This window comes from Colletotrichum jinshuiense, chromosome 3 (genome assembly GCF_051148585.1).
Source record: "Colletotrichum jinshuiense chromosome 3, complete sequence".
In the NCBI taxonomy this organism is placed as follows: domain Eukaryota; kingdom Fungi; phylum Ascomycota; class Sordariomycetes; order Glomerellales; family Glomerellaceae; genus Colletotrichum; species Colletotrichum jinshuiense.
The window spans coordinates 334,432-356,137 of NC_139310.1; the positions used below are offsets into that span (position 1 = coordinate 334,432).

Consider the following 21,706-nt stretch of genomic DNA (forward strand, 5'->3'; position numbering starts at 1 on the left):
AGTGCAGCGCGAATCCCAATCTAGGTCATCCCGCATGCCTTGAACTTCCTCGGGGGCCAAGGGAAAATAAAATCGTCCGGCTCTGAGGCCACCCAAGCCCAACTGCTATCTAACTAGGTACGAGTAACCCCCCGTGGCCCCTGCACTAATATTACCTTACCTAAGTCGTTTTAGTACGTGCAGCCCGCAAACCCCACCGCTGGCTGCGGACCTCCTTCTGAGAAACAACCAACGTCTCCATTACAAGCCAGTAGTTCCCTTCTGCCATTATCATCGCATCCAGCATGGCCGAAACGAGCTCGTCTCCCGCATTATCAAGCATTCTGGCAGTATGAAACTTCAACCCCGGCCAACCCGTCATATTTTCCATCCATACTGACCACTTTCAGTGCGATTACTGTCGAGTCAAGAAACTGAAAGTTCGTGAACCACTCAAAAGCGGCGACATATCCGCTTGGCATGGAGGACGATGACTGACGGCCCCGTGCAGTGTTCCAAGGAGAAGCCGAGATGTAATGCCTGCGTGCGGAACTCAAAGTCATGCCACTACAGTGGGAGAGTCCAGCGTTCGCCTCTCACTCGCGCGTGAGCCCTCTAGTGTTGATGCCCCGTCGCTGGTCCCGCCCTCTGACACGAATCGACGTAGGTACCTGACGAGCGTTGAGAACCGTCTGGCCCGCGTCGAGAACCTGTTTGCTGAACTGCTCCCGAAATGTGACATCGATGAGGCTCTCGCTGCAAGGACCAAGGAGCACCGGAAAGGAGACACACCTGAGCCCGCCGCATCTCAGGCTTCGCCTCTGCGTCCCACGACACCCGGCGGAACCCGCAGTGCCATTTCCGAGGCGGTGCCAGAAGAATCCGACGGGTTCGACTGGCAAGAAGACATTGATGTCCTCGCGGATGGGATGGCGGCACTATCCGTCGAACCCAGAGGTGCAGGATACTTGGGTATCGTGTCCCTCTCACCCGCTTTCATTCAATCTTAATTGCTCATTTTAATTTAGGTTCGACCGCAGGCGTCTTCTTCCTACGGTCCCTACTACTTCTGACAGGCCGCTCGCAGCCCCTTATCGAGGACCGTCCAAGGACAGAGCAGCGTTTCGCCGCAACGTACGCTTCCTCGAACCTGTCGGAGCTGGTCGCGTCAAGGCAGGTCATCGACCGGCTGGTCGACAGCTATTTCTCAGTGTACCACCGCGCGTACCCCTTTGTCCACGAGCCGACGTTCAGGGCCCAACTGCACGAAGTCATCCCGCGCCCGCAGCGGCGCTCGTGGCAGATGCTGCTCCACACCATCCTGGCCCTGGGCGCGTGGTGCCTCGACAGTCCCCACGGCGAGCTGGACGACGACCTCTATCACCACGCGCTGTCCTTTGGCGAGGACGAGTCGCTGTTCGAGAGCGCGAACCTCACCTTCGTGCAGGCCCTCGTCCTCCTCAGCAACCTCAGCCAGAAGCGGAACAAGCCCAACACGGGCTCAAACTTCCTCGGGCTTGCCACCCGCATGGCCCTAAGCCTGGGCCTCCACCGAGAGCTGCCGGACTGGCGCATCAACAGGCTGCAGAGGGAGATGCGTCGGCGCGTGTGGTGGGGCTTCTACATGTTCGACAGCGGCGCCTCAACCACCTTTGGGAGACCTATCCTGCTCCCCGACACAGAAGCGATGGACGTCCGGCCAGTGCTCAACATCCACGACGAGGTGAGTCTCTGATCCTCACGCCAAACCCCTATACTAGATTCCCCTTCCCTAACTTTTACAACAGTGCCTCACCAGCAGGACGGTGGAGCCGCCAGCCGAAGTCGACGAGCCGACGCTGTACTCCGGCATGAAAATCCAGAGCGACTTCCACATCCACTCCAACTTCATCTCGAACCGGCTCTTGTCGTCCTCGGGCGTCTCGCCAGAGAACGCGCTGGCCATGGACGCGACGCTGAGCAAATGGGCCGAGTCGCTCCCGGCGTACTTCCGCCCCGACCACGCCGGCCCCTTCGCCGAGCCGTCGTTCCTGTTCACCCGGTCGCGCCTCTGGTGGCGCTTCTGGAACCTCAAGATCATTCTCTTCCGCCAGCTCCTGCTGCAGCGGGCCGTCGACAAGGGCAAGGGGACCCTCCCGCCGGCCGCCGCCAGCTCCGTCGACGAGCGCTGCAGGGGCGTCGCGGTCCGCGCGGCCAGCGCCACGATCGAGTCGATTGACTTTTACACAAAGCACGGGGTCATGAATAGGCTCGTCACATGGTATTCAATGTAAGTTTGCTCTTGATCCACGCGCGCGCTTGCGCACAGCCCCCTTGGGAGGAGACCCAGTACGACTTACTCTTCCTCCCTCCTTTCCTCGTCTAGCTTCTTCCTGTTCCATGCCTCCCTCGTGCTCGTCCTCGTCATGCTCGGCGACTCGGAGTCGCCCAACCTGTCAAAGTGGCAGGCCGATCTCGATACAGTCCACCACATCTTCCGCCAAGTCTTCGCCAACAACCCGTTGTCCGCCCGCTGCTCCGGCATCCTCGACGAGATTCTCCTGTCGGGCTACTTCACCGGCTCGTCGGGCAATGTCCCGCTGGACCCGTGGTCGATGGATTTCCAGACATGGCCAGCCGAGCCCACGGATGACATCTTCACCATTCTGGGCTGGCCGGAAGCGGGCAACCTGGGGGGGATGTGAACAAGAAACTCTGGTATCTTGTCCCCTTGTTCCATTTCCGTGAGGGTTGGGGTTTCCCCTTTCTTCTTCTTTATTCCGGGGCATTGCTGATTGTTTCTAGTTGAGGATTTGAATAGTCGGCTGGATCAGGTTGGAGCGGATGTGGGCGCCGTTGGGCACGTCGTTCTCGTCCGCCCGCAGCAGCGCCAACTCGAGCGTCTTCTCGATGCCGGCCTGCACGTGTCGGGCGGCGAGGCGCTCCCGCGCCACGTCTGCCGGCACATCGACAAACCACCTGCCAGCACACACGCCGTCAGCTCCGATCCTCCGTCTTGCCCCTTCCCGAACACAGGATTTCGCCAGCCAAATCAAGAGAGGTGGTTTTTGGGGAGGGGGGCTTTCCCAGCGACCTACCTGTCGTCAACGAGATCGGCGATGCCGTTCCAGGGCTTCTCGTCTAGCAGCGTGTAGTTGCCCTCGATGATGACCACCCTCGTCCGGGACGAGATGGCAATGGTGTCCGGCACGGGGTCCTTGACGGCATGGTCGAAGCTGGGGGCTCGTATGACGATCTCCGGCTCGCCACTCTCTGGGATCGGCACCGTCCTCAGCCGCCGCACGAGGCTCAGGAAGCCGGGCGCGTCAAAGGTGAAGGGCGCGCCGCGCCGGCGGAGCGCATGGTCCGGGTCGCTGAAGGAGGAGAGGGTGGCGCGTGAGTAGTGGAATCCGTCCTGTCGGGGAAGAGTCCTTCAGTCAGCTGGGCGACACAACACGCACACACATAATATCTATCCCCCCTTTCCCCGGGCGGGAACGGGCCGCTTCCGAACAGGACGCACCATTGGAAGGATGGCAACGTCCTCAATGGCGTGCCTCCTCAGGTCCTGGATGAGGGCGGCCGTGATGGTGGACTTGCCCGACCCCGGCACGCCGGCCACGGCGATCAGGACCCGGCGGGACGGGTGAGACCGGCTCTGCTCGGCCAGCAGGCGCTCGACGCGCTCGCGCAGCCTGGCTGTCGTCTCGGTCAAGTCTTGGCTCATGGTCGCGAATTCCCGGGTAGAAGGTCGTATTTTCAACGGAACAACATTGAATTTTTTTTTAAAAATTTTAACATTCTCTGCTTTCTTTCTTCCTCGGGACATGGGTTCTTTAGCTACGAATATGAACGTCAGATCTCCTTGGCCGAACCACCGCATGGGGGGGGCGGCCTTCCCCGCCGCGCCAGCCAGTCGGACCACAGCATCGTGCATTGCCGCATCGTGAGCCTGCCGGCCCGGACTACTCACGTCCGGCAGATGACAAAATTTTCCTGGCACGGCCTGTTGGGCGGGGGAGACTGGAGACAAGACAAGCGGCTTTCTTTCGCGGAAGGGATCAGCGTTGGGGGAGAGGGGGTACCATCGGGAGAATCACGACTCGTGATTGAAGCAGATGGCGACCGGGGCCCGCTATTTACCTGGACGGATGGACACCGAGGTCGGGCGCTAGCCCGACGATGGGGCTGGAGTACTGTCGTCCGGAGCTAGCAGTCATCCCATTCAACCCACCAGATGAGACGGGCAGACGAATGAACGACTTTTTTTTCCCTGTGAACTCGGCCGATTGCCTTGGGTCGGGTTCCCCATGGGGCAGAGTCGCACGCTCGCTCCATGCTTGCATCGGATCCCATATACCTATAAATGTTCCCCCGGAAAACCTCCCCCAGGAAATCATGCACTCCCCCAGATCGAGAAGTGGAATAAAGAAAAAAAGGACTCGCCGGAGAATAAAAAATCAGCAAAGCCTCATCTCTCTTCTTCCGACTTCGCATCATGGCAGGTGAACTCGCAGCCGCCGAGGCGCCAGGCGCCGCGGCCCCCAAGCAGAGCGTATGGCGATACCTCCGCGAGAACCCTTACATCCTCGGACTCTCAGCGGTAAGTACAAGCGGAAGAGGAAGGGGGGAAAGAGAAAAGAAAGAAAAATATCCACACAAAACATACCAAAAGAGGAAATTGTGCTGATCACGATGCCGCGCACTGCAGTTTGCTAGCTTGGGCGGCTTCCTCTTCGGCTACGACCAGGGCGTCGTGTCCGGCGTCTTGACCATGGAGTCCTTCGCCGCCACGTTCCCGCGCATCGACCTCGACAGCGGCTTCAAGGGCTGGTTCGTCTCGGCCCTGCTGCTCTTCGCCTGGCTCGGGTCCCTGGTCAACGGGCCCGTGGCCGACTGGATCGGCAGGAAGGGCTCCATGATAATCGCCGTCGCCATCTTCACCCTTGGAGCCGCCTTCCAGACGGCCGCAAGTGACATTCCGCTGCTTTTTGCTGGTGAGTCGAGGGATCCTGACAAGATATCATGTATATCTATCTACAAGAGAAAGTCGTGGTGGCTAACACAAAAGTACCCAGGCCGTGCCATCGCGGGCTTCGCCATCGGCATGCTGACAATGATTGTGCCCATGTACATCTCGGAGCTGTCGACGCCCCAAATTCGCGGTACCCTCGTCGTCATGCAGCAGCTCAGCATCACGCTCGGCATCCTCGTCAGCTACTGGCTCGAGTACGGCACCCAGTACATCGGCGGCACCCGGTGCGCCCCCGACATCCCCTACACGGGCGGCACCGCAGACCTGCCCACCTTCGACCCGCGCTTTGACGTCGGCCCCGACGGCTGCACCGGCCAGTCCGACGCCTCGTGGCGCATCCCCTTCGGCCTCCAGATCTTCCCGGCCCTGGTCCTGGGCATCGGCATGCTCTTCTTCCCCGAATCCCCCCGCTTCTACCTCATGTCCCACAAGGAGGAGCAGGCCCTCGCCGCGCTGGCCAAGGTCCGCCGCGTGCACCCGGACACCGAGTCCCTTCGCACCGAGTACCTGAGCATCAAGGCCGAGGTCCTCTTCGACGAGTCCATCAACCGTGAGAGGTTCCCCGGCAAGACGGGCGTCTCGCTCTTCGCCGCGCAGCACGTCGCTCTCGTGTCGTCCTGGCCCGCTTTTAGGCGCCTTGCTATTGGTTGCGGTATCATGTTCTTCCAACAATTTCAAGGGTGCAACGCCATCATATACTACGCCCCCACCATGTTCGCTCAGCTCGGCCTCACCGGCAAGACCTCGGGCCTCCTGGCGACGGGCGTGTACGGCATCGTCAACACGCTGTCGACGCTCCCCGCCCTCTTCCTCATTGACAAGGTCGGCCGCCGCCCGCTCCTCCTGTGCGGCGCCGCCGGCACTTGCATCTCGCTGCTCGTCGTAGGCGGCATCATCGGAGGGTTCGGCGAATCACTCCGCACCAACAAGTCCGCGGGCTGGGCCGGCATTGCCTTCATCTACATCTATGACATCAACTTCTCCTACTCGTTCGCGCCCATCGGCTGGGTCCTCCCCTCGGAGATCTTCAACCTGGGTAACCGCTCCAAGGCCATGGCCATCACCACCAGCGCCACCTGGATGTGCAACTTCATCATCGGCCTCGTGACCCCGGACATGCTCGAGACCATTGGGTACGGCACCTACCTCTTCTTCGCCGCCTTCTGCGCCCTCGCCTTCGTCATGACGTACTTCTTCGTCCCAGAGACCCGTGGCAAGAGCCTAGAGGAGATGGACATGGTGTTTGGCGACACGGCGGCACACGAGGAGAAGACGAGGCTTATGGGCATTGCCGCCTCCGTGGGCCTGACTGATGTGTTGCCTGATGAGAAGATTGGCCATGCCAAGGACGATTTTGACGCAGTAGAGCACCATGCTTGATTGCGTCCGGACGGTGCGCGCATATCAAGATTGGCTTCAAAACCGACACACATGGGGACTTTGTATCAGTAGTTGAGCCGAATTAAAGCTAGAAAAAAAGATAAGTCCTTTGCCCTCGACCACTCGCCCAATGCCATTGGTAGCTCGCTTTTCCGTCGTCCGACTATGAATCCCGTTGAAAGAAAATAGGAAAAAAGAACTCCCAGATATCCGTGTAGAAGTACATATTAGTAAAGCCCGACCTACATCTTCACACGGAAGAGGTAACGAAGTCGCACTTGAGCAAGATCGTAGACAATGTACTCGTTGTAAGCGAGATATGCGCCAGGGACGTTTGTTGGGCCTGGCACCACGCTTACGTCGGGCTGTGAACGAGTTAGCGACAGAGTTCGCGTCGTAGTTCATGTCAGGGATGCTCACCATCTTGATACCATCGAGCGACGAGTGGACGCAGCTGGCATCTTTCCACTTGCTCGGGCCTGTGCTGCCTTGACCCCAGGTCGACAACATGCCGCCCGCCTTCGCAGTGTCACCTGCGTGGTAGCTCGAGTTGGTAAGCTTCTGGATCGGATCGCCAAGCTCCGCCTCACAAAGCAGCAACAGCGCCTGGCCGCCCGAGTTATAGGAGGCACAGTAGTTGGCCGACTTGGTGGACATGTCTGCAAGATAGATGCCCTTGCCAAACATGTATCCGGTCGAAGGAGCCTCGGGAGGGGCAATTCGCAGACCCTGACTAAGGATGCCGCCAAAATTCGTCACTCGGGAGCCGTGCCACAGTAATCGCCGGTCAGAGCTGACGGACGGGAATTTGCTCTTCTGGAAGCGGTCCAGCTCGCCTTGACGCTCGATGCGGAAGATATCCTCAACCTTGTAGTTGATGGGGTGTGTGGAGCCCTTCGATCCCTGCAAGTACTCGGACAAGAGGGTGAACTCGGTGCTCTTGTGATCCAGGGCAGTCATTTCCTCCATTCCAAGACCCTGGAACTGTCTGTCGGCAGGGTGGACGTCGAAGACCTTGCGGTTGACCTTCATAAGGTCGGAAGCAACCTTCATGTCGGACAGACTGTCAAGCAAATCGACCTCTTTCTTCAGCACGTCGCCGGTGCGAATGATGGGAGGACGGTTTCGGCCGAAGGCGTGCGGAATCAAGGTGTAGTATAGGTTCGACAAGTGCTCGGTTGCCTCCGCGACAGTCATGGAGTACTTGGAATCAGCAAGCGTGCTATCATTGAGAAGTGCACTCAGGTCCTTGAGTGCCTGGAAACCACGGAGAATGGTGCTTTTGCTGAGCTTTCCGAGTGGCAGCTTATTGGCATCGTAGTTCATGGATGTCATGGCCTCGCGGAAGTATTGTTGGTTGAAGATGAGATTCATGAGTTCTTCGACAGGCTTCTCCAGGGTGCACAGGGCCGACGCCTGCTCGTCCTCAGACTCTTCGTCCTTGACTTTGCTCGCAGGTTTCGCATCATCCCCGCCATCCTCGTCATCAGAGTCTGGTTCGTAGCTGCGCTCAATGTATGCATACTTTGAGGGCTTGGGGTCGTCGCCACGCTGGGCCCAAGTCAGGCCGCTCTTGTCTTTGAACTTCTTTTCAAAGTTCTTCAGTGCGTCGTCAAGCGTGCCGTTGCCGAGGAGAGCACTAGAGCCATACTCACCGACTCTGCCCCAGCGGGTCCACGTCTTGAACGTTGTGCCGTCTTGAATGAGCTGGGCAACGTCAGCTGCTGACAAGAGCAATGCATCCGCAGTGCACAGTGAAGGGCAACCAATCAGAGGGAACAAAAGAAACATACCTGAATACGATAGAACTTGTTGTTGTTGTTCGTGGCATTCGTCTGGTTGAGTGACGCATCGTAAATAACGCCGTCAGGGGCAATGTAAACAGCTCCCTGGGCCTTGCATCCCTCGTCAAGAGGAATAACCAGCGCCTTTGAAGCGGCAACCTGGCCATTGGCGACGGCCTTGCCTTTATTGGCGTCTGCGGCAGCTGCTCCTTTCTTCACGTCGATCTTGACATCAGCGGCGTCAGCAGGAGCCGCGGAGTCATCGCGCTTCCGCTTGGTGACCTTGGCGGCCTTCTGCTTCTTCACATCAGGCTTCGTGTCGCTGTCGTTATCGGATTGGGCTTCATCCTTGACGCGTTTCTTCCGCGAGCCACTGGCAGCTTTGGGAGCGGCATCGGCCTGCGACGAGGAGCCGTTCTGCTGAGATGCGCCGGCTTGTGATGCAGCTCCGTTTTTCTTGGATCCGTTGGTGGCTGCAGCGGCGGGTTTTTGCTGGGCTGCTTGCTTTGGCTGCGAGTTGGACTGAGCACTGACGGTGAAGTCGTCCTCGGAGGCCTTGGACCCCTGGGTCTCGCACTCTTGGGCCCACTCCAGGCTGACGATGTGGATGTCGTTCTTCTGGGCGGCGGCGACCTTTGTGGTGACGGCGTTGAAGTCCTGCTGCGTGGTGATGAGATGGGTCGTCTTCTTTGTGACGGACTTTGCGATGCCTGCGCCAAGCGAGGTGAGTAGCGACTCGATCTCGGTGCGCTTCTGGTCAAAAGTGCCGCTGATGGCGATGACGGTGCCGTCCAATGGCTGCGCGGCCGGGGCCGTCGCAGCAGCGCTGGCAGCTGCTCTGCCCGATCTTCTTGGGGGCATTGTGGGTGACTGTGGAGGTTGTTGGGGGCCGGGTGACAGGGAAGGGGTAAGGACAAGGAAGAGAGCTCCAGGCCTTTTGCGGGGGGAGCTCGTGAAGTGGTACAAGGTCCAATTGGCGGCGATGAGAGAGGTGAAGATGAATTGGAATGAAGCTCAAAATTTGGATGGGAATTGAGCCGATTTATTTGGTTTCCCCTTTCTCTCGCCGTCAGCCCATGGCAGCAGCTACCTGGAAGGTACCGAGCCAGGGAATGTGCCGCACGCTATTATCAGCTACTCCTTCCGTCAGAATCAACATGGAGCTGCAGGCACCAACGCCGCTGGTGCCTGGCGCACGTGCCACCGCGCCGCTCAGAGGCGTCGCGTGTTCACGTGCTTGATGCCGCTTTCCTCCGTCTTCCCTGCTCCTCTCCTTACCAGACGGCATTCTGCCTAAGGTGAGCTAGGCAAGTCTGGGGCTTCAATACGGACTCGACACTGGGAGTTGGTTTTCAGGCCATACATGACTCAACTTGCGGGCGAATTGAACTGCTTCACCGTACCCTCCAGCCTTTTCATTTCCGTCTTGCTTGGTTCCTACCGGGCCAGCTGCCTAGACGGTGGAACCTCGAATGCAGCCCCGGGAACATCGACTTGATTTCCTTTTCCTAGCGTCACCTCGTAACTTCTCGCTGCTTTCACCGAGCCACCTCATCTCAACAGATGGGAATTTCTGGGTATATCGGACACATTCGCCAATTGTCGGAGAAGTCGCTGCAACGCCAAAGCATGCTACAGGTCACAGATTACGCTTGTATGACTCCTGGTCACGATGCGTCCATTAAGTGTCACAATGTCTATATGTTGTCTTAGATATTGTGCTATATTATCACAACGGCCTCAAAACATCATGGCCGGGTGAAACCCCTGCTCGTACAATAACATGTCTTCCCACCCGTCCATCACGTCCTCCATGTCGTCCGGGTAGTAGCCATTCATCATCATCAGGTCGTCTAAGGAGTTGGGTATTTTAGTCGTTAGCCATAATGTATTAATTATTCCTCGCCATCTTCATCATCTGCATCTTCTGAAAGGGGTGTGTTAGATCGCGAAGGACAAAGGGGGCGTGCGTGCTCTGCAAAGCCAAAGTTGGGCCAGTCACTCACCCTCCATCATATCCTCGTCCAACTCGGAATCGTATTCGTCCTCGTCCTCAACATCGTCAGATTCGGACTCGGGCGGCAACTCTACCTTGACTTGAGAAGCCAGCTCCTCGACAAAGTGCTTCCAGTCGATGCCCGTGTACTCCCGTTTATTCAGCTTCTCGTCCGCCGGCCCGTCCTTCCTCTGGAACCAAACCCTAGTGTTGGTCATGAAAGTGCGTTGGGCAGGGTTGCCAATCATGATGTGGTCCAGATTCAGGTTGGGAACCTCGCGCAGGCCTTTGAGCATCCTAGCCCACAGGTTGATCTTGTAATGGTCACGTCGTTCGTCCCGATCTTGTCCCTCGGCCGCTCGGTTCCAGAGGGTGACCTTCCACAGCTCCAGTTTCTTGAGCGTGCCGGCAAATTTTCGGACAAGGTGCACGAGGCGCCTGGGCTCAACGTCCACGAAGCCCAAGTTGAGCTCCTCGAGATACGGGAAGGCCACTGGAGGCGGGGGTGCTGGCAGCTTGCTGTCGGCTGGAGGGGGCGTCGCTGGGACCTTCGGTACCGGTGTGCCCAGCCAGTTGATGAATTGATCAACCGAGTCTGAGTTGTTGCCCGGATGGCTGAAGTTCAGCCGCAGGTGCTTCAGGTTGGGCATGTAACCCAGGAACAGGCGTAGGAGATAGTCATGTCGACGCCTGCTGAAAGTCCCATTGTCTTCGGCGTTGCTTGCGGGAGCCGTGGTTCGAAAAGGGCCGTTTGCCACATTCACGACGCATATAAACGTCTCCAAGCTTTCGAGGACGGGGGCGACCTTGGGCTTGAGATAGCTGGTAAAGAGATTGAAGGCGTCGTCGGAAGGGACGCCCTGGTGGCGGCGGAGCAACTCGAACGCCTTGGGCCGGGCACCGGCGTTGCCAAGTGCGGTGAAGAGGGTGATGAAGACCTTGTTGGTGTAGGCTTGGATCTCGTCGGTGGGTACGCGGAAGAGGCTGACCCCTGTCTCCTTCTCAAGAGTTGGGGCCCCGTAGCTTGCCCATGTGGCGGTGAAACCGTCGCGGTACCTGCGGGCGTTGGAGTTGTAGTCGCGGATGCCCACACTCTGGAGATTCTTGAGGTTGCTAAAGGCCTCGGTGAGCATGGCGACATCCTGCCCGCTGTTGACCAGAGTGCAGTGGTCGGCATGTGCGGTGCGATAGTGAGTCTCACCGGCTTCCTCTCCCGGGGGGAAGTAGTGCCTTGTAAACGAATTCAAACCTGACGGTGTTAGTTTAGGCGGGCGGCAGAGCGGGATTGACAGGGGCATTCATTCGTACCAATGATGACATGGCTGAGACAGTCGCTCAATCGCGACTTGCTGATGTCGATGAGGGCCTGCAGGCTGTCCTCTGTGAGCATGAACTGGCGCTTGGTGAAGAACTCCCGCATGAAGGTGTTGAACATTGACTGCTCAATGGACCTGCAGGTCAAGCGCAGGGCGCCCAGTTCCGGGGTGGTGAGGTGTGATGAGATGCGTAGAAGCACCTCAAGGGGAACCTTGTTGAAGGGAGAAGCGGACTGCGGGTTCGTGGGTGCCACCATGATTGGTGTCGGCGGCCCTGCCGCGGATGGCGTAGGCTGTGACATGACTTGTGGTGTTGTGGCGCTGCGGTGTTGCAGTGCTATGAAAGCTCGAGAGATATTTTGTTGCGATCGTCCCTTTATTTTCCCTTTTTTTGATGGGTCAAGTGAGGCGCGTGACGTGCTGGCGGAGCTAGCGGTGATGGTGATGAAAGAGTTTTACGGCAAGATTTATATCAGCGCGCAATTGGCAGTGTGCAGAGGAGGAAGGTGAAGGAGAGAAAGGACGACGGGTTTTGATGAATCCGAGAGGGATTGGGAGCTGGCAGGCAGACAGGCGGAAAGACGGTGATGGTGATGGATGATGTGGTGGCGCGTGCTTCACAAGCTCTAGGCAGAAGTGGGGAAGTGGACGATGAGGGATCGCGATGAAGAAGCAAAGCACGGAGAATGAGGGTCTTCAAGTCGGTTGGTGCCGTCCCATCTGGTGGCTAGAACTGGGCGATTCCCCGTTGCAGGTGAGCCGCCGCTTCAGCCTTGCCACATCCAATCGTTGCGGGTTGTTGTGTTGCACCCGTCGGCGGCTGTATGCTGTGCTGTGTACCTGGCTCTTGTTGTCTTCCAAATGGGGCCAAGTGCAGTAGGTAGGTATTTAGGTGGTGGTGACAGTCAGAGAGTGCGCCGAGAAGGCGTCACTGCGAAACGAAACGAAACGAATTGAGTCTGCTGATTGGCCTCGGTTGGCGTCCGGCCCAGTGTGTCGGGGGAGCAAGCTCGCAGGTGAGGTGGTCGCTGGCTGGCGGTTGGTGTTGTCTGTCGAACCATACACTCACTGGCTGGCTGAGATTCGGGTGACAGTTTTCCGTCTGTACGGATACTGGACGGGGGAGCTCAGGCCGCGGGAGTGCTCCAGCTCCAGCTCGAGCTCCTCCCTCTGCTGCACGCCGGTCAGTGCTCAAGGCACGTCACGTCACGTCAGTCAGGTCATTGTCCAGGCTGCAGCGCCCCACATCTGGGAGGATGGTGATGACTCAGCCCGGGGTTTCTCCGGCTGAGGTGGGGGCACTCAAAGCCGAAAGGGGCAGAGTCGAAAAATCAAACTCGGGGGGGGGGGAGTGATAAAAATAAATAAAAATAAGAATAAAATAATATACTTTGTTTTCCAAGTAGAGTTCACTACCTACATAAGTAGCTCAGCTCAGGTGACCACAGGTTGGCAGCAGGTACCCTTCGTCAATATACTTTCCGTAGTCTGTCCCACGTAGCTTAAATCATCGTCAGTTCAATGCTACTCTACTACCCGCTACAGAACATCGACAGCCAAACAAACCAGACAGTTTAGGGTCCTCCGTGACGTCTGAGCGAAAAGCAAAGATCATCGTTTGTTGATCTCCCGCCTGGGAATGGGACAGTCTCGGAACCAGCCCCTGAAAAAGAAAGATGGTTCATGCGCGCGCAGTCGTTCCGCCTCCTGTTCTCTCGGAATCAACCGGCCACGGTGACATTCGGCGCGGGCTGTGAGGGCCATCATGGGCTTGTTCGCTGACCCCAACTGTGTGTCATTCGGTCCATCGCTCCGTCGTTTGTCGGCACCGTCGCAGGTTTATGATGTTCTAGCATCGTCGCCGGCAGGGTCCCCTTCAACGCTCTTGAATTGCGGTCTTGGCAACAAGGTTGAGGGAAGGCCAATTTCGTCCAATTTGGTCACCTGTGGACAACGGGGGGAAGTCTAACATATTACCGCAGCACTCAAAGTCCATCAATCATCGATAATGATTGATGGCGATGGGACCCTTCGAATACATGGCCTCAGATTGCGCAATGCTCTGCGTCGTCAGGCATCTCTGCAGCAGCTGGCCGATGATTTCTTGCTGGATTTTTGTTTCTTTTTGTCACGCCAACCTTGGAGGCCAACCATCCATCCGGGGGCCCTGTCTTGTTGGTGGGAATCGCATCCGATCTTCTCTCTCACCTGAGCAGGTCGTCCGGCTCGGCGCACCTCCACGCTCCGTCAATCAATGGCTGCAGAAGAACCAACCCGACATGCAAACAAAGCACGGGCATAGGTACCGGTATTCGTAAACAGGCAATGAGTTGCACTCGACGTGGATCCGCTTACTGAGGATGGGGACTTTGTCGCTCGAGAGATGAAGGGTGCAGCGAATACGCACTCTGGCGAGGACGCCGGTGCCCACATTACGCGAATTGTGGCCCAAGCCGGTGCGACTCCAACGGGCATCAGGGACCCCCCACCCCTTCACCGTGACGCCCATGACCGTCCCGGGCACTTTGTTGGCCTTTACCTGCGGCAAACGCCCCATAAGTTTAATCCGATCAAGAAGGTAAGCGTCCTGCGAGTCCCGGGGGCCGCTGGTGGCCTTCTTCATCTTCCTGAGGCGTGCCAAGACGCTGCCAAGCCTGGTGAGCGGGGAGCCTCACTTCGCTGCCGCCAACTACTGGATCCGGACCTTATTTTTCCATTCGCCATTCGACATGGGCGGAGATGACTATCAAAGGGGTTGATGCAACGGTACTTGGCACGTAAACAAGCTCCCACTAGCCAATGCCGCCCGCGCTGATAGCCGCCTCGTAGACTTGTCAATGTGGACTTGGTTGGGACCTCGAGTTCCTGCATCTCCATCCATATTCTAGTGTAGAGTCTGTTTTTTTCTGCCTCCTCCCCCCCCTCCCCCCCATCTGCACTTCACTTACTGTGCCCTCTGCAGACCAGACCACCCCCCCTCGCTCTCGCATACCCCTGCTCTAGTGTAGACTAGCAATACGGATACATACTCCCCCAATCTGACGATTCTGTTGATGATCAATATGCTCGCCCCCCACTGTCGTCCCTAATCACGCCGACCCTCCCGGTACCATGTCACCATCCCCGTCCAACGCCCTGCCATGCCTTTCTTGGTGGCGCCGAACCGGCTTGGTTCCGATCTGGATAAAAAGAGCTTCCTTTCCCCCAACTTTGGGCGTCCCAGGGAAGCTTGGCGACTCAGATCTGGTCTCACCTAGTCATTCATTCGTTTTCGAACCCAGTCACTCTTTCCAGCCACAATGAAGTCCGTTCTCTTCTTCGCCACCGCCGCTGCGGCCGCCGGCCCCTACCTTGCCTGGACCGCCGAGTCCTTCACCAAGCACGAGATCGACAACAAGAAGCCCTTCCACTACACCAAGGCTGTGCTCTACGACGGCTTCGAGGCCGCCATCGAGCTCACCAAGGATGAGGCCCTCGTCGACTGGTACCGCGGCCGCATCGACGACCGCGTCGTCCTGGCCAACGGCAGCATCCTGAACTGGAAGCCCACCCACTACTCCCTGGACGAGTACCGCATCGGCAACAACATCCTCTGGTGGTACGAGCGTACCGGCGAGGAGAAGTACAAGACCGCCGCCAACATCATCCGCGACCAGCTGAACCGCCACCCTCGTACCTCCGAGGGCGGCTTCTTCCACCGCGACCCCGACTACGCCAACCAGATGTGGCTCGACGGCATCTTCATGGCCGACACCTTCTACGCCAAGTGGACCAGCCTCTTCGACCCCAAGAACGCCACCGCCTGGAACGACATTGTCAACCAGTTCGACGTCATTGACGCCCACACCCGCAACTTCACCACCAGCCTGCTCTACCACGGCTTCGACGAGACCAAGAAGGCCGTCTGGGCCAACCAGGAGACCGGCGCCTCCCCCCTGACCTGGTCCCGTGCCGTGGGCTGGTACGCCGTTGCCCTCCTCGAGGTCATCCCCCTCCTCCCCCGCGGCCACCCCGGCGTTGCCAAGCTCTCCAAGTACTTCACCACCCTCGCCGAGGGCCTCAAGAACGCCCAGGACCCGGCCACCGGCGGCTGGTGGCTCATCATGGACTCTCCCTACGTCGGTGTTGAGGGCAACTACATCGAGTCCAGCGCCTCCGCCCTCTTCGTCTTCAGCTGGCTCAAGGGTATCAAGCTCGGCCTCCTGCCCGAGCGCCAGTACTTCTCTGCCGCCGCCAAGGGCTACCAGGAGCTGACCACCTTCGTCGTCGAGAACGCCAACGGCACCGTCAACTGGGACGGCACCGTCGAGGTCGGCTCGCTCAACAGCGACGCCAGCTTCGAGTACTACGCCGCCGTCCCCATCGCCATGAACGACTACAAGGGTGTCGGCCCCTGGATGTTCGCCTCCTACGAGTGGGAGACCTTCAACCAGACCAGGCCCGCCGTCGGCCGCCCCCGCAGCCCCCGCACCTACAACCGCCGCCTCAAGAACTACTAGATTTAGAATCCATGAATTTCTTTTTTTGACAGGACGCACGGCCGATGAGTTCAGGAGTCGAGGCACATAGCATGTACATGAATTATAGCTTAATTTCTTACCCCGCCTTTGAGCTGGGGGCCGCTGTACATTTTTCTTCTTCTTCATATACATGAACATAGCTTCTGTTCTTTAAACGCAACCTACCCTGACATGGAATCGTAATGCTCCGTACTGTCGCAACAGATGGGAGACCAATCGAAGCAGAACATTTCCATATTCCGCTTGCGCAGAGAATAGCGTGCTGAATCCAACGTGCCCTTTGCTTAATCCTTCGACGCCGTCCAAGGCAGGTCCGCCAATGCTTCGCCCAGCCTATGTCGATGTCAGTAAAGGGGCTTTTTACACACAACGCCGATTCTCAAAACTCACCTCCGGAGGCCTTCTCCAATGATGTCCTGCTGCTGCGTATACACCAGCCGGAACCACCCGGGCGCGGCAGAGTGCTCCTCGCCGGGGTGCAGAAACACGCCCTTGTCCAGGATCCCCTCGGCCAGCGCGAATTCCCGCTCCTGGTCCGACTCGTACGCCGGCGACGCCGGCGGCAGCCACGGCGACAGGTCGACGTAGACGAAGAAGCCCGCGTTGGCCTCGAGGTACCGCACCCCCAGCGCCCGCAGCCCCGCCGTCGCGAACTCGTACGCCGCGGCGATCCTCGCGCGGGACGTCGAGATGAACCCGTCGTGCCACGCCCGGTCCTCGAAGATGGCGATGGCCAGCGCGACCGACGGGCCCGCCGGGCTGTGGAAGCGGACCACGCTCGAAAAGGACTCGTGCAGCGCCCGGTTGCGCGACACGAGCGCGCCGAGCCGCAGGCCCGCCGCCGCGAAGTCCTTGGCCAGGCCGTACTCAACGTGCAGCAGGTCCGGGTCGATGACGCCCGCCGGGTCGATGGACAGCACCGACGTGAAGCCGGGCAGCTGCTCCCCCTGCGACGACGACGACGGGCTCGAAAACACTGACAGGCCGTAGATCTCGTCGCTGACGAGGTGTATCCTGTGCGCGTTGCAGAACTGCATAATGCGCACCAGCGTCTCGCGCGGGTAGCACCGCCCCAGCGGGTTGTTCGGGTTCACGATCATGACGGCCCGGATTCTGACGCCCCGCGCGTTGGACTCGCGCAGGGCCGCCTCGAACGCGTCCACCACGTCCGGCCGAAAGGCCGTCTCGGGGGTGGTGTCGGCGTACACGACCTGCACGCCCATCTCGTTGCCAAAGTCGAGCTCGAAGCGCCCGTACACGGGCCGCGACGTCAGGATGCCCTCGCCGGGCGACGCGAGCGCGAACGCGAGAACGCACTGCACCGCCGTCGCGCCGGACGCGAGCTGGACGTCGTCCCCGGTGAGCGGGGCGTGCGGGCCGAAGGTGAGGTTCAGGTGCGAGGCGACGGCGGCGCGGAGGCGGGTGCCGCCGGCGGTGCTGTAGCCGTACGAGAAGGTGTCCGGGAGCAGGGGCACGCGGGCCGCGAGGGCCGCGAGGTCCTCGTACACCAGCGGGTTGCTCGCCGTGGCGAAGGAGATGAGGCCCGAAGGGTTCTCGGGCGAGTATGTCTGCGAGCGAGCGAAGCGCCATGGGCGGTGGAGGGCCGAGGCCGTCCTCGCGGCGCGTGGGGAGAGCATCGCGCCGTTGGGGGACGTGGTGCAAGTCATTGAATGGAGGCGAGTGCTCCAGGCCTCTGGTGTCTACTTGGTCCCTGCCACAGTTAAATACAAGGTTTGTTTTTGGCTTGGGAAGCTCGGAGTATCTTGGCCAAGTGACTTATGCGTTACTCAAAACACCCAATGCATTTCAGCACTGGGGTGAGATGCGAGATTCTTCGTGACGCTCACGTGGGAGTCGGGAGAGCACAGGCGGTGAATGGCGGATTTGGGCTGATTAACGTGCTTCGCGGGGTTAATGAGTACCTTTGCGGCCTACGGACCGAACCCTCGTCGAGGCGGATGGATCAAATGGCGCAAATGCGCTCACAGTTCCACCCTGCAATGCCACATGGCGGCCTGGCAGCGCGCGAGTCGCCAACCCTTGAAGGCAACCCGTCGTCTTAGGAATCGGAGGGATGGGAACGTCGTATTAAACTTACCGGCAATTGGAACGGTGTCGTTGCCGTCGCCGGTCCCACTGGCCTCTTTGGGCGGCGCACCCGGCCCGGGGCAACGGCTGGCGTTGGCTTCATGCCAGACCCTTGTCTTAGCATAGAACCAATAATAATAACCCCTTATTGTTTATATTGCCTATAATCGACATCGATTGCATTTAAATAGATGTTTATTCGCTTTGATGTCGATTCACTCGGCTATTGCAAACTGCCCTGCAACTAATCCGGTGGAATTTCATACCTAGATTAATTAACCAAATAATGTCAATGCCAATGTCAGCCTCGTCGTCATGTGCATTAGAATGTGTCGGATCTTTTGCCTTGGCTAAACGATATACACTATGCCATTGAAGGTTGGTTTTCCTTTTGCAAAAAGCTGGTTTCCGCAATGGAGCCCGGCAGGAGAAGCTGCATGAGGAGTTTACGCGGACTTTCCCCAATGACAGCCGGTATCCCATTCATAATGTACAAACTACCGCAGACAACCCGAAGCCGAATCCATCAAAGTACACAACTATAAATTGGGAAGCTAAAACGGCAACTGTCGCTGGGAAGATGTGGAAACAGCCGCAGGGATAGTTTGGTGATTGGAATTCCCAAGCATGAAGCATGGACATTGTCGAGAATTGGGTTGTTCGTGGTGTGTCGTTTCGCCTGTGTATCTGTTTTGTCTGCTTGTTTCTTACTTGATTGAACTTTGTTTCTTTCGAGATAATTTGATCGTCCAATCTTCTTTTCTCATGACACATTCGCCAATCCTCCCGATCTCCCTCTAGGCAAGTTTGTTGGGAAATTTTCTAACATTGGCCTCTGCACAATTACCTGATCCGGTGCCTTCCCAAAAAGGAAATATCCTACACATCCGACGAGTGATTAGTGGATAAGTTTGGTCTCTCATTCAGCATCCCACAGCTGTTGCCGATTCATCCATCCATCTGCAATCAAACAGCCTGATTCTCCGATGACTTGCTGGTGCCGACAATCATTTAAATACAAGCAAAATCTGTGGTATCAAGGCAGCGTCATATCATCGAGACAACCTCCATTTTCCCCAACTCTTGATCACTCTCATCATTACCGTTAACTCAAAATCGCCTTTTTGTCAAAATGAACTCCTCCGATAGTTTGTCAATCTCATCTGAGTGGGCAATAGAGCCCACGGCTTGTTGGGACAGCCCGACCGCCGAGCAAAAACCTGGAACAGGAAAACAGAGCAAAGGAGATTGTCTCGCTACAATTCGCGGCGGTACATTGCAAAATCCTCTTGGGCAATGCAATTGTTGCTAGTTAACTTTAGATAGGTGTCCAACGCTCTTTGGAAATAAAGGCATCAAGTAACCTTCATATTGCCTCATAAGAGTTGCTGTTTAAAATGCCTAATAAATCTAAAGCCTCGACCTCAACCTAGACGCAGCTTGCATTTGATTATCAGTAGATTAATATATGTAGCCCTTGATGGCCAATGAACGATTTACACGAGACGAAACATCGGGAAGGCAGTTAGTGATCCGCTCAACGATCCTACTTCCTTGAGGATCAAGAACACACCACAATACATATTACAAATTCCACGGACTAGATAACAAAAGTAAAAGTCCGCAACTTGATGGTACAAGGCCTCTTCAGCTACTTCTCACCATCGTGTGACTGATCCTACCCTGTTACTGGCACAGAATACTATGCGTTTACTATGGAAGCACACGACGACGAGAAACTCTTCCTTGTCCTGGTTGGCTACGCAGCCGGTGGGATTGCATGCGAGGCCACAAGTATAATGCCTGAACTCGTTCCCGCAGTCGAAAGGTCAGCTATCTCCTGCAGTAGTCTTGGCCTTAGCCTAGCCAAGGACCGGGATAGACGGTAACGGCTTGAGCGGAATAATGAATGAGATACAAGCTTGCTTGGCGACAACGGGGGTCCTAGTCGATCAGTGTTAGAGATATGCCTGGACGATTACCAACTCATGGATTGTGCCTAGTTCAGGATAAGTACACCAATGAAATGTAAGCATATTCTCCGTGGAAGCAGCTTCCTAATGAGCTGAAAGGCCATTATACTCCTCGCTAAACAACCGAATGATACCCTACAAACGGAAGTCATGGATCTAAATGCCACCCCTTATTCTTACCCCTGTCGGGACCCGGTTGCTCGGACTTTTATGGTTATATTCCTTGACGCTAATCGCGGAACCCCTACAAAGCTCCATACTGACCCCGGAATGCAGTTTCTAGTAAACTTACCGTCGCCCCCATCTCTAACCTTTCGAGTTCATCGAATCGAAAGTCTTGCTTCACCGGGGCTGCACCACGCCGTTGCACTGTTCTAGACTACAGCGATGTAACGCAAGTGTAGTTGGGGCTGGCTGGCTGTGAAACAAGCGAGCAATTCTACGATCATTTGCTCGGAGATCCATCCGGTAAAGACATACAGCCTTGCATACGCCCCATAGCAGGAACAAGGCGGGTTCAACCGACAAGACGCTAACTAGAAGAGGTAATTCGAGAAACGGATGAATTACACAACACCAAACGACCATACTGTTCTTTCAGGGTTGTCGGCCGATCCGAATGACAATGAATCTCACGAGGTTTGGCCCTCTACTGTGTTAGAATGTGATTTTTTCCTTCTGATGGACACGTAGGAAGGTTATTCTTGGCTAGATTCACCAAATTTTCAAGCTGGTCAAGAGTATATAACTCACTAGAATCCCAAATAGCTACTCTATTTAAGCAAGTCTCATCCAGCACCATATATACTCTCAGTCTTTAGCTCCTTCTCATTTCCGATGCTCTTTTATTCTGCTCCCACTGCCATTTTAGCCGCTCTCTTAGCCAATATTGTGGCTGTGAGCGCTGCTCCTGTTCCCCCGGTGGCTAAGGAGTTCGACATGAAGCTGATGGGTGACAACCCTGGCCTCCTCTCAGACCTCAACACCACGCTCTACTGCAACTGGGGGTAGGGCAATGTCGACTCGATCTCATATGCCAGCATGCCAGCTGAATGGGGCATTATTCCGGAAGACTTCCTCCACTGGGTAAGCTCTGTGGTCTCTCGTCGCCTTTTGCCCCTTTGTAAAGACTCTCAAAAGAGCAGGCCACTGACTTTTTCTCGGAATCCGTTCATCAAATCAAGCTGCGGCAACTATATCACCGGCCGCTCCTACTGTGTTGAGGCCGCGGGTGAGCCCCCTATCGACGAACAGGCTGCCACAACTACCGCATCCACGGCGGCTGCCACACCTTCGCCGCCGAGAAATGGCGTTACAACTCCCCAACCCACGCAGCCCGGTATGGTCTCTAACTGTAACAAGTTTGATCTTGTCAAGACTGGAGACGCGTGTGGCGCAGTTACGTCCTGCAACGGCATTACCTTTTCCCAACTCCTGGACTAGAACTCGGGCGTCGACAGCAGCTGCGACGGCCTCTGGGCCGACGTCAACGTGTGCGTCAGCGTCATCGGCCAGGCGACGACCCCGGCGCAGCCCACGACGAGGAGCAGCGGCATGGCCACCAACTGCAAGACCTTCCACTTCGTCCAGGCGGGCGATACGTGCGAGGCCATCTCCCGGGCCAGGGGCATCACCATCGCCGACTTTGTCAAGTGA

At 57.1% G+C, this 21,706-nt stretch overlaps 8 protein-coding genes across 8 annotated transcripts; 4 read left to right on the plus strand and 4 right to left on the minus strand.

The window, feature by feature from the left end:
• Window positions 1-515: 515 nt before the first annotated feature.
• EsH8_III_000091 (transcription factor domain-containing protein) lies at window positions 516-2,663 on the plus strand (the record flags this gene model as incomplete). The annotated part of the gene is made up of 4 exons (XM_083261816.1): window positions 516-951; window positions 1,008-1,702; window positions 1,767-2,248; window positions 2,345-2,663. 4 exons carry the CDS (start codon window positions 516-518, stop codon window positions 2,661-2,663), a joined length of 1,932 nt encoding a protein of 643 aa, XP_083122303.1.
• A 96-nt stretch (window positions 2,664-2,759) lies between these two features.
• EsH8_III_000092 (P-loop containing nucleoside triphosphate hydrolase protein) lies at window positions 2,760-3,685 on the minus strand (the record flags this gene model as incomplete). Its single annotated transcript, XM_083261817.1, has 3 exons — window positions 2,760-2,937; window positions 3,057-3,373; window positions 3,482-3,685. The coding sequence occupies 3 exons, from the start codon at window positions 3,683-3,685 to the stop codon at window positions 2,760-2,762; spliced, it is 699 nt and encodes a 232-aa protein (XP_083122304.1).
• A 771-nt stretch (window positions 3,686-4,456) lies between these two features.
• On the plus strand, window positions 4,457-6,373 carry EsH8_III_000093 (general substrate transporter; the record flags this gene model as incomplete). The annotated part of the gene is made up of 3 exons (XM_083261818.1): window positions 4,457-4,561; window positions 4,670-4,955; window positions 5,037-6,373. 3 exons carry the CDS (start codon window positions 4,457-4,459, stop codon window positions 6,371-6,373), a joined length of 1,728 nt encoding a protein of 575 aa, XP_083122305.1.
• A 242-nt stretch (window positions 6,374-6,615) lies between these two features.
• Window positions 6,616-9,018, minus strand: EsH8_III_000094 (poly polymerase catalytic domain-containing protein; the record flags this gene model as incomplete). The annotated part of the gene is made up of 3 exons (XM_083261819.1): window positions 6,616-6,738; window positions 6,794-8,080; window positions 8,167-9,018. 3 exons carry the CDS (start codon window positions 9,016-9,018, stop codon window positions 6,616-6,618), a joined length of 2,262 nt encoding a protein of 753 aa, XP_083122306.1.
• An 879-nt stretch (window positions 9,019-9,897) lies between these two features.
• Window positions 9,898-11,771, minus strand: EsH8_III_000095 (uncharacterized protein; the record flags this gene model as incomplete). Its single annotated transcript, XM_083261820.1, has 3 exons — window positions 9,898-10,010; window positions 10,164-11,402; window positions 11,462-11,771. 3 exons carry the CDS (start codon window positions 11,769-11,771, stop codon window positions 9,898-9,900), a joined length of 1,662 nt encoding a protein of 553 aa, XP_083122307.1.
• Window positions 11,772-14,768: 2,997 nt separating this feature from the next.
• EsH8_III_000096 (glycoside hydrolase family 88/105 protein) lies at window positions 14,769-15,968 on the plus strand (the record flags this gene model as incomplete). Its single annotated transcript, XM_083261821.1, has 1 exon — window positions 14,769-15,968. One exon carries the CDS (start codon window positions 14,769-14,771, stop codon window positions 15,966-15,968), a length of 1,200 nt encoding a protein of 399 aa, XP_083122308.1.
• A 305-nt stretch (window positions 15,969-16,273) lies between these two features.
• Window positions 16,274-17,656, minus strand: EsH8_III_000097 (pyridoxal phosphate-dependent transferase; the record flags this gene model as incomplete). The annotated part of the gene is made up of 2 exons (XM_083261822.1): window positions 16,274-16,322; window positions 16,380-17,656. 2 exons carry the CDS (start codon window positions 17,654-17,656, stop codon window positions 16,274-16,276), a joined length of 1,326 nt encoding a protein of 441 aa, XP_083122309.1.
• Window positions 17,657-21,091: 3,435 nt separating this feature from the next.
• On the plus strand, window positions 21,092-21,706 carry EsH8_III_000098 (uncharacterized protein; the record flags this gene model as incomplete). The annotated part of the gene is made up of 2 exons (XM_083261823.1): window positions 21,092-21,136; window positions 21,494-21,706. The coding sequence occupies 2 exons, from the start codon at window positions 21,092-21,094 to the stop codon at window positions 21,704-21,706; spliced, it is 258 nt and encodes an 85-aa protein (XP_083122310.1).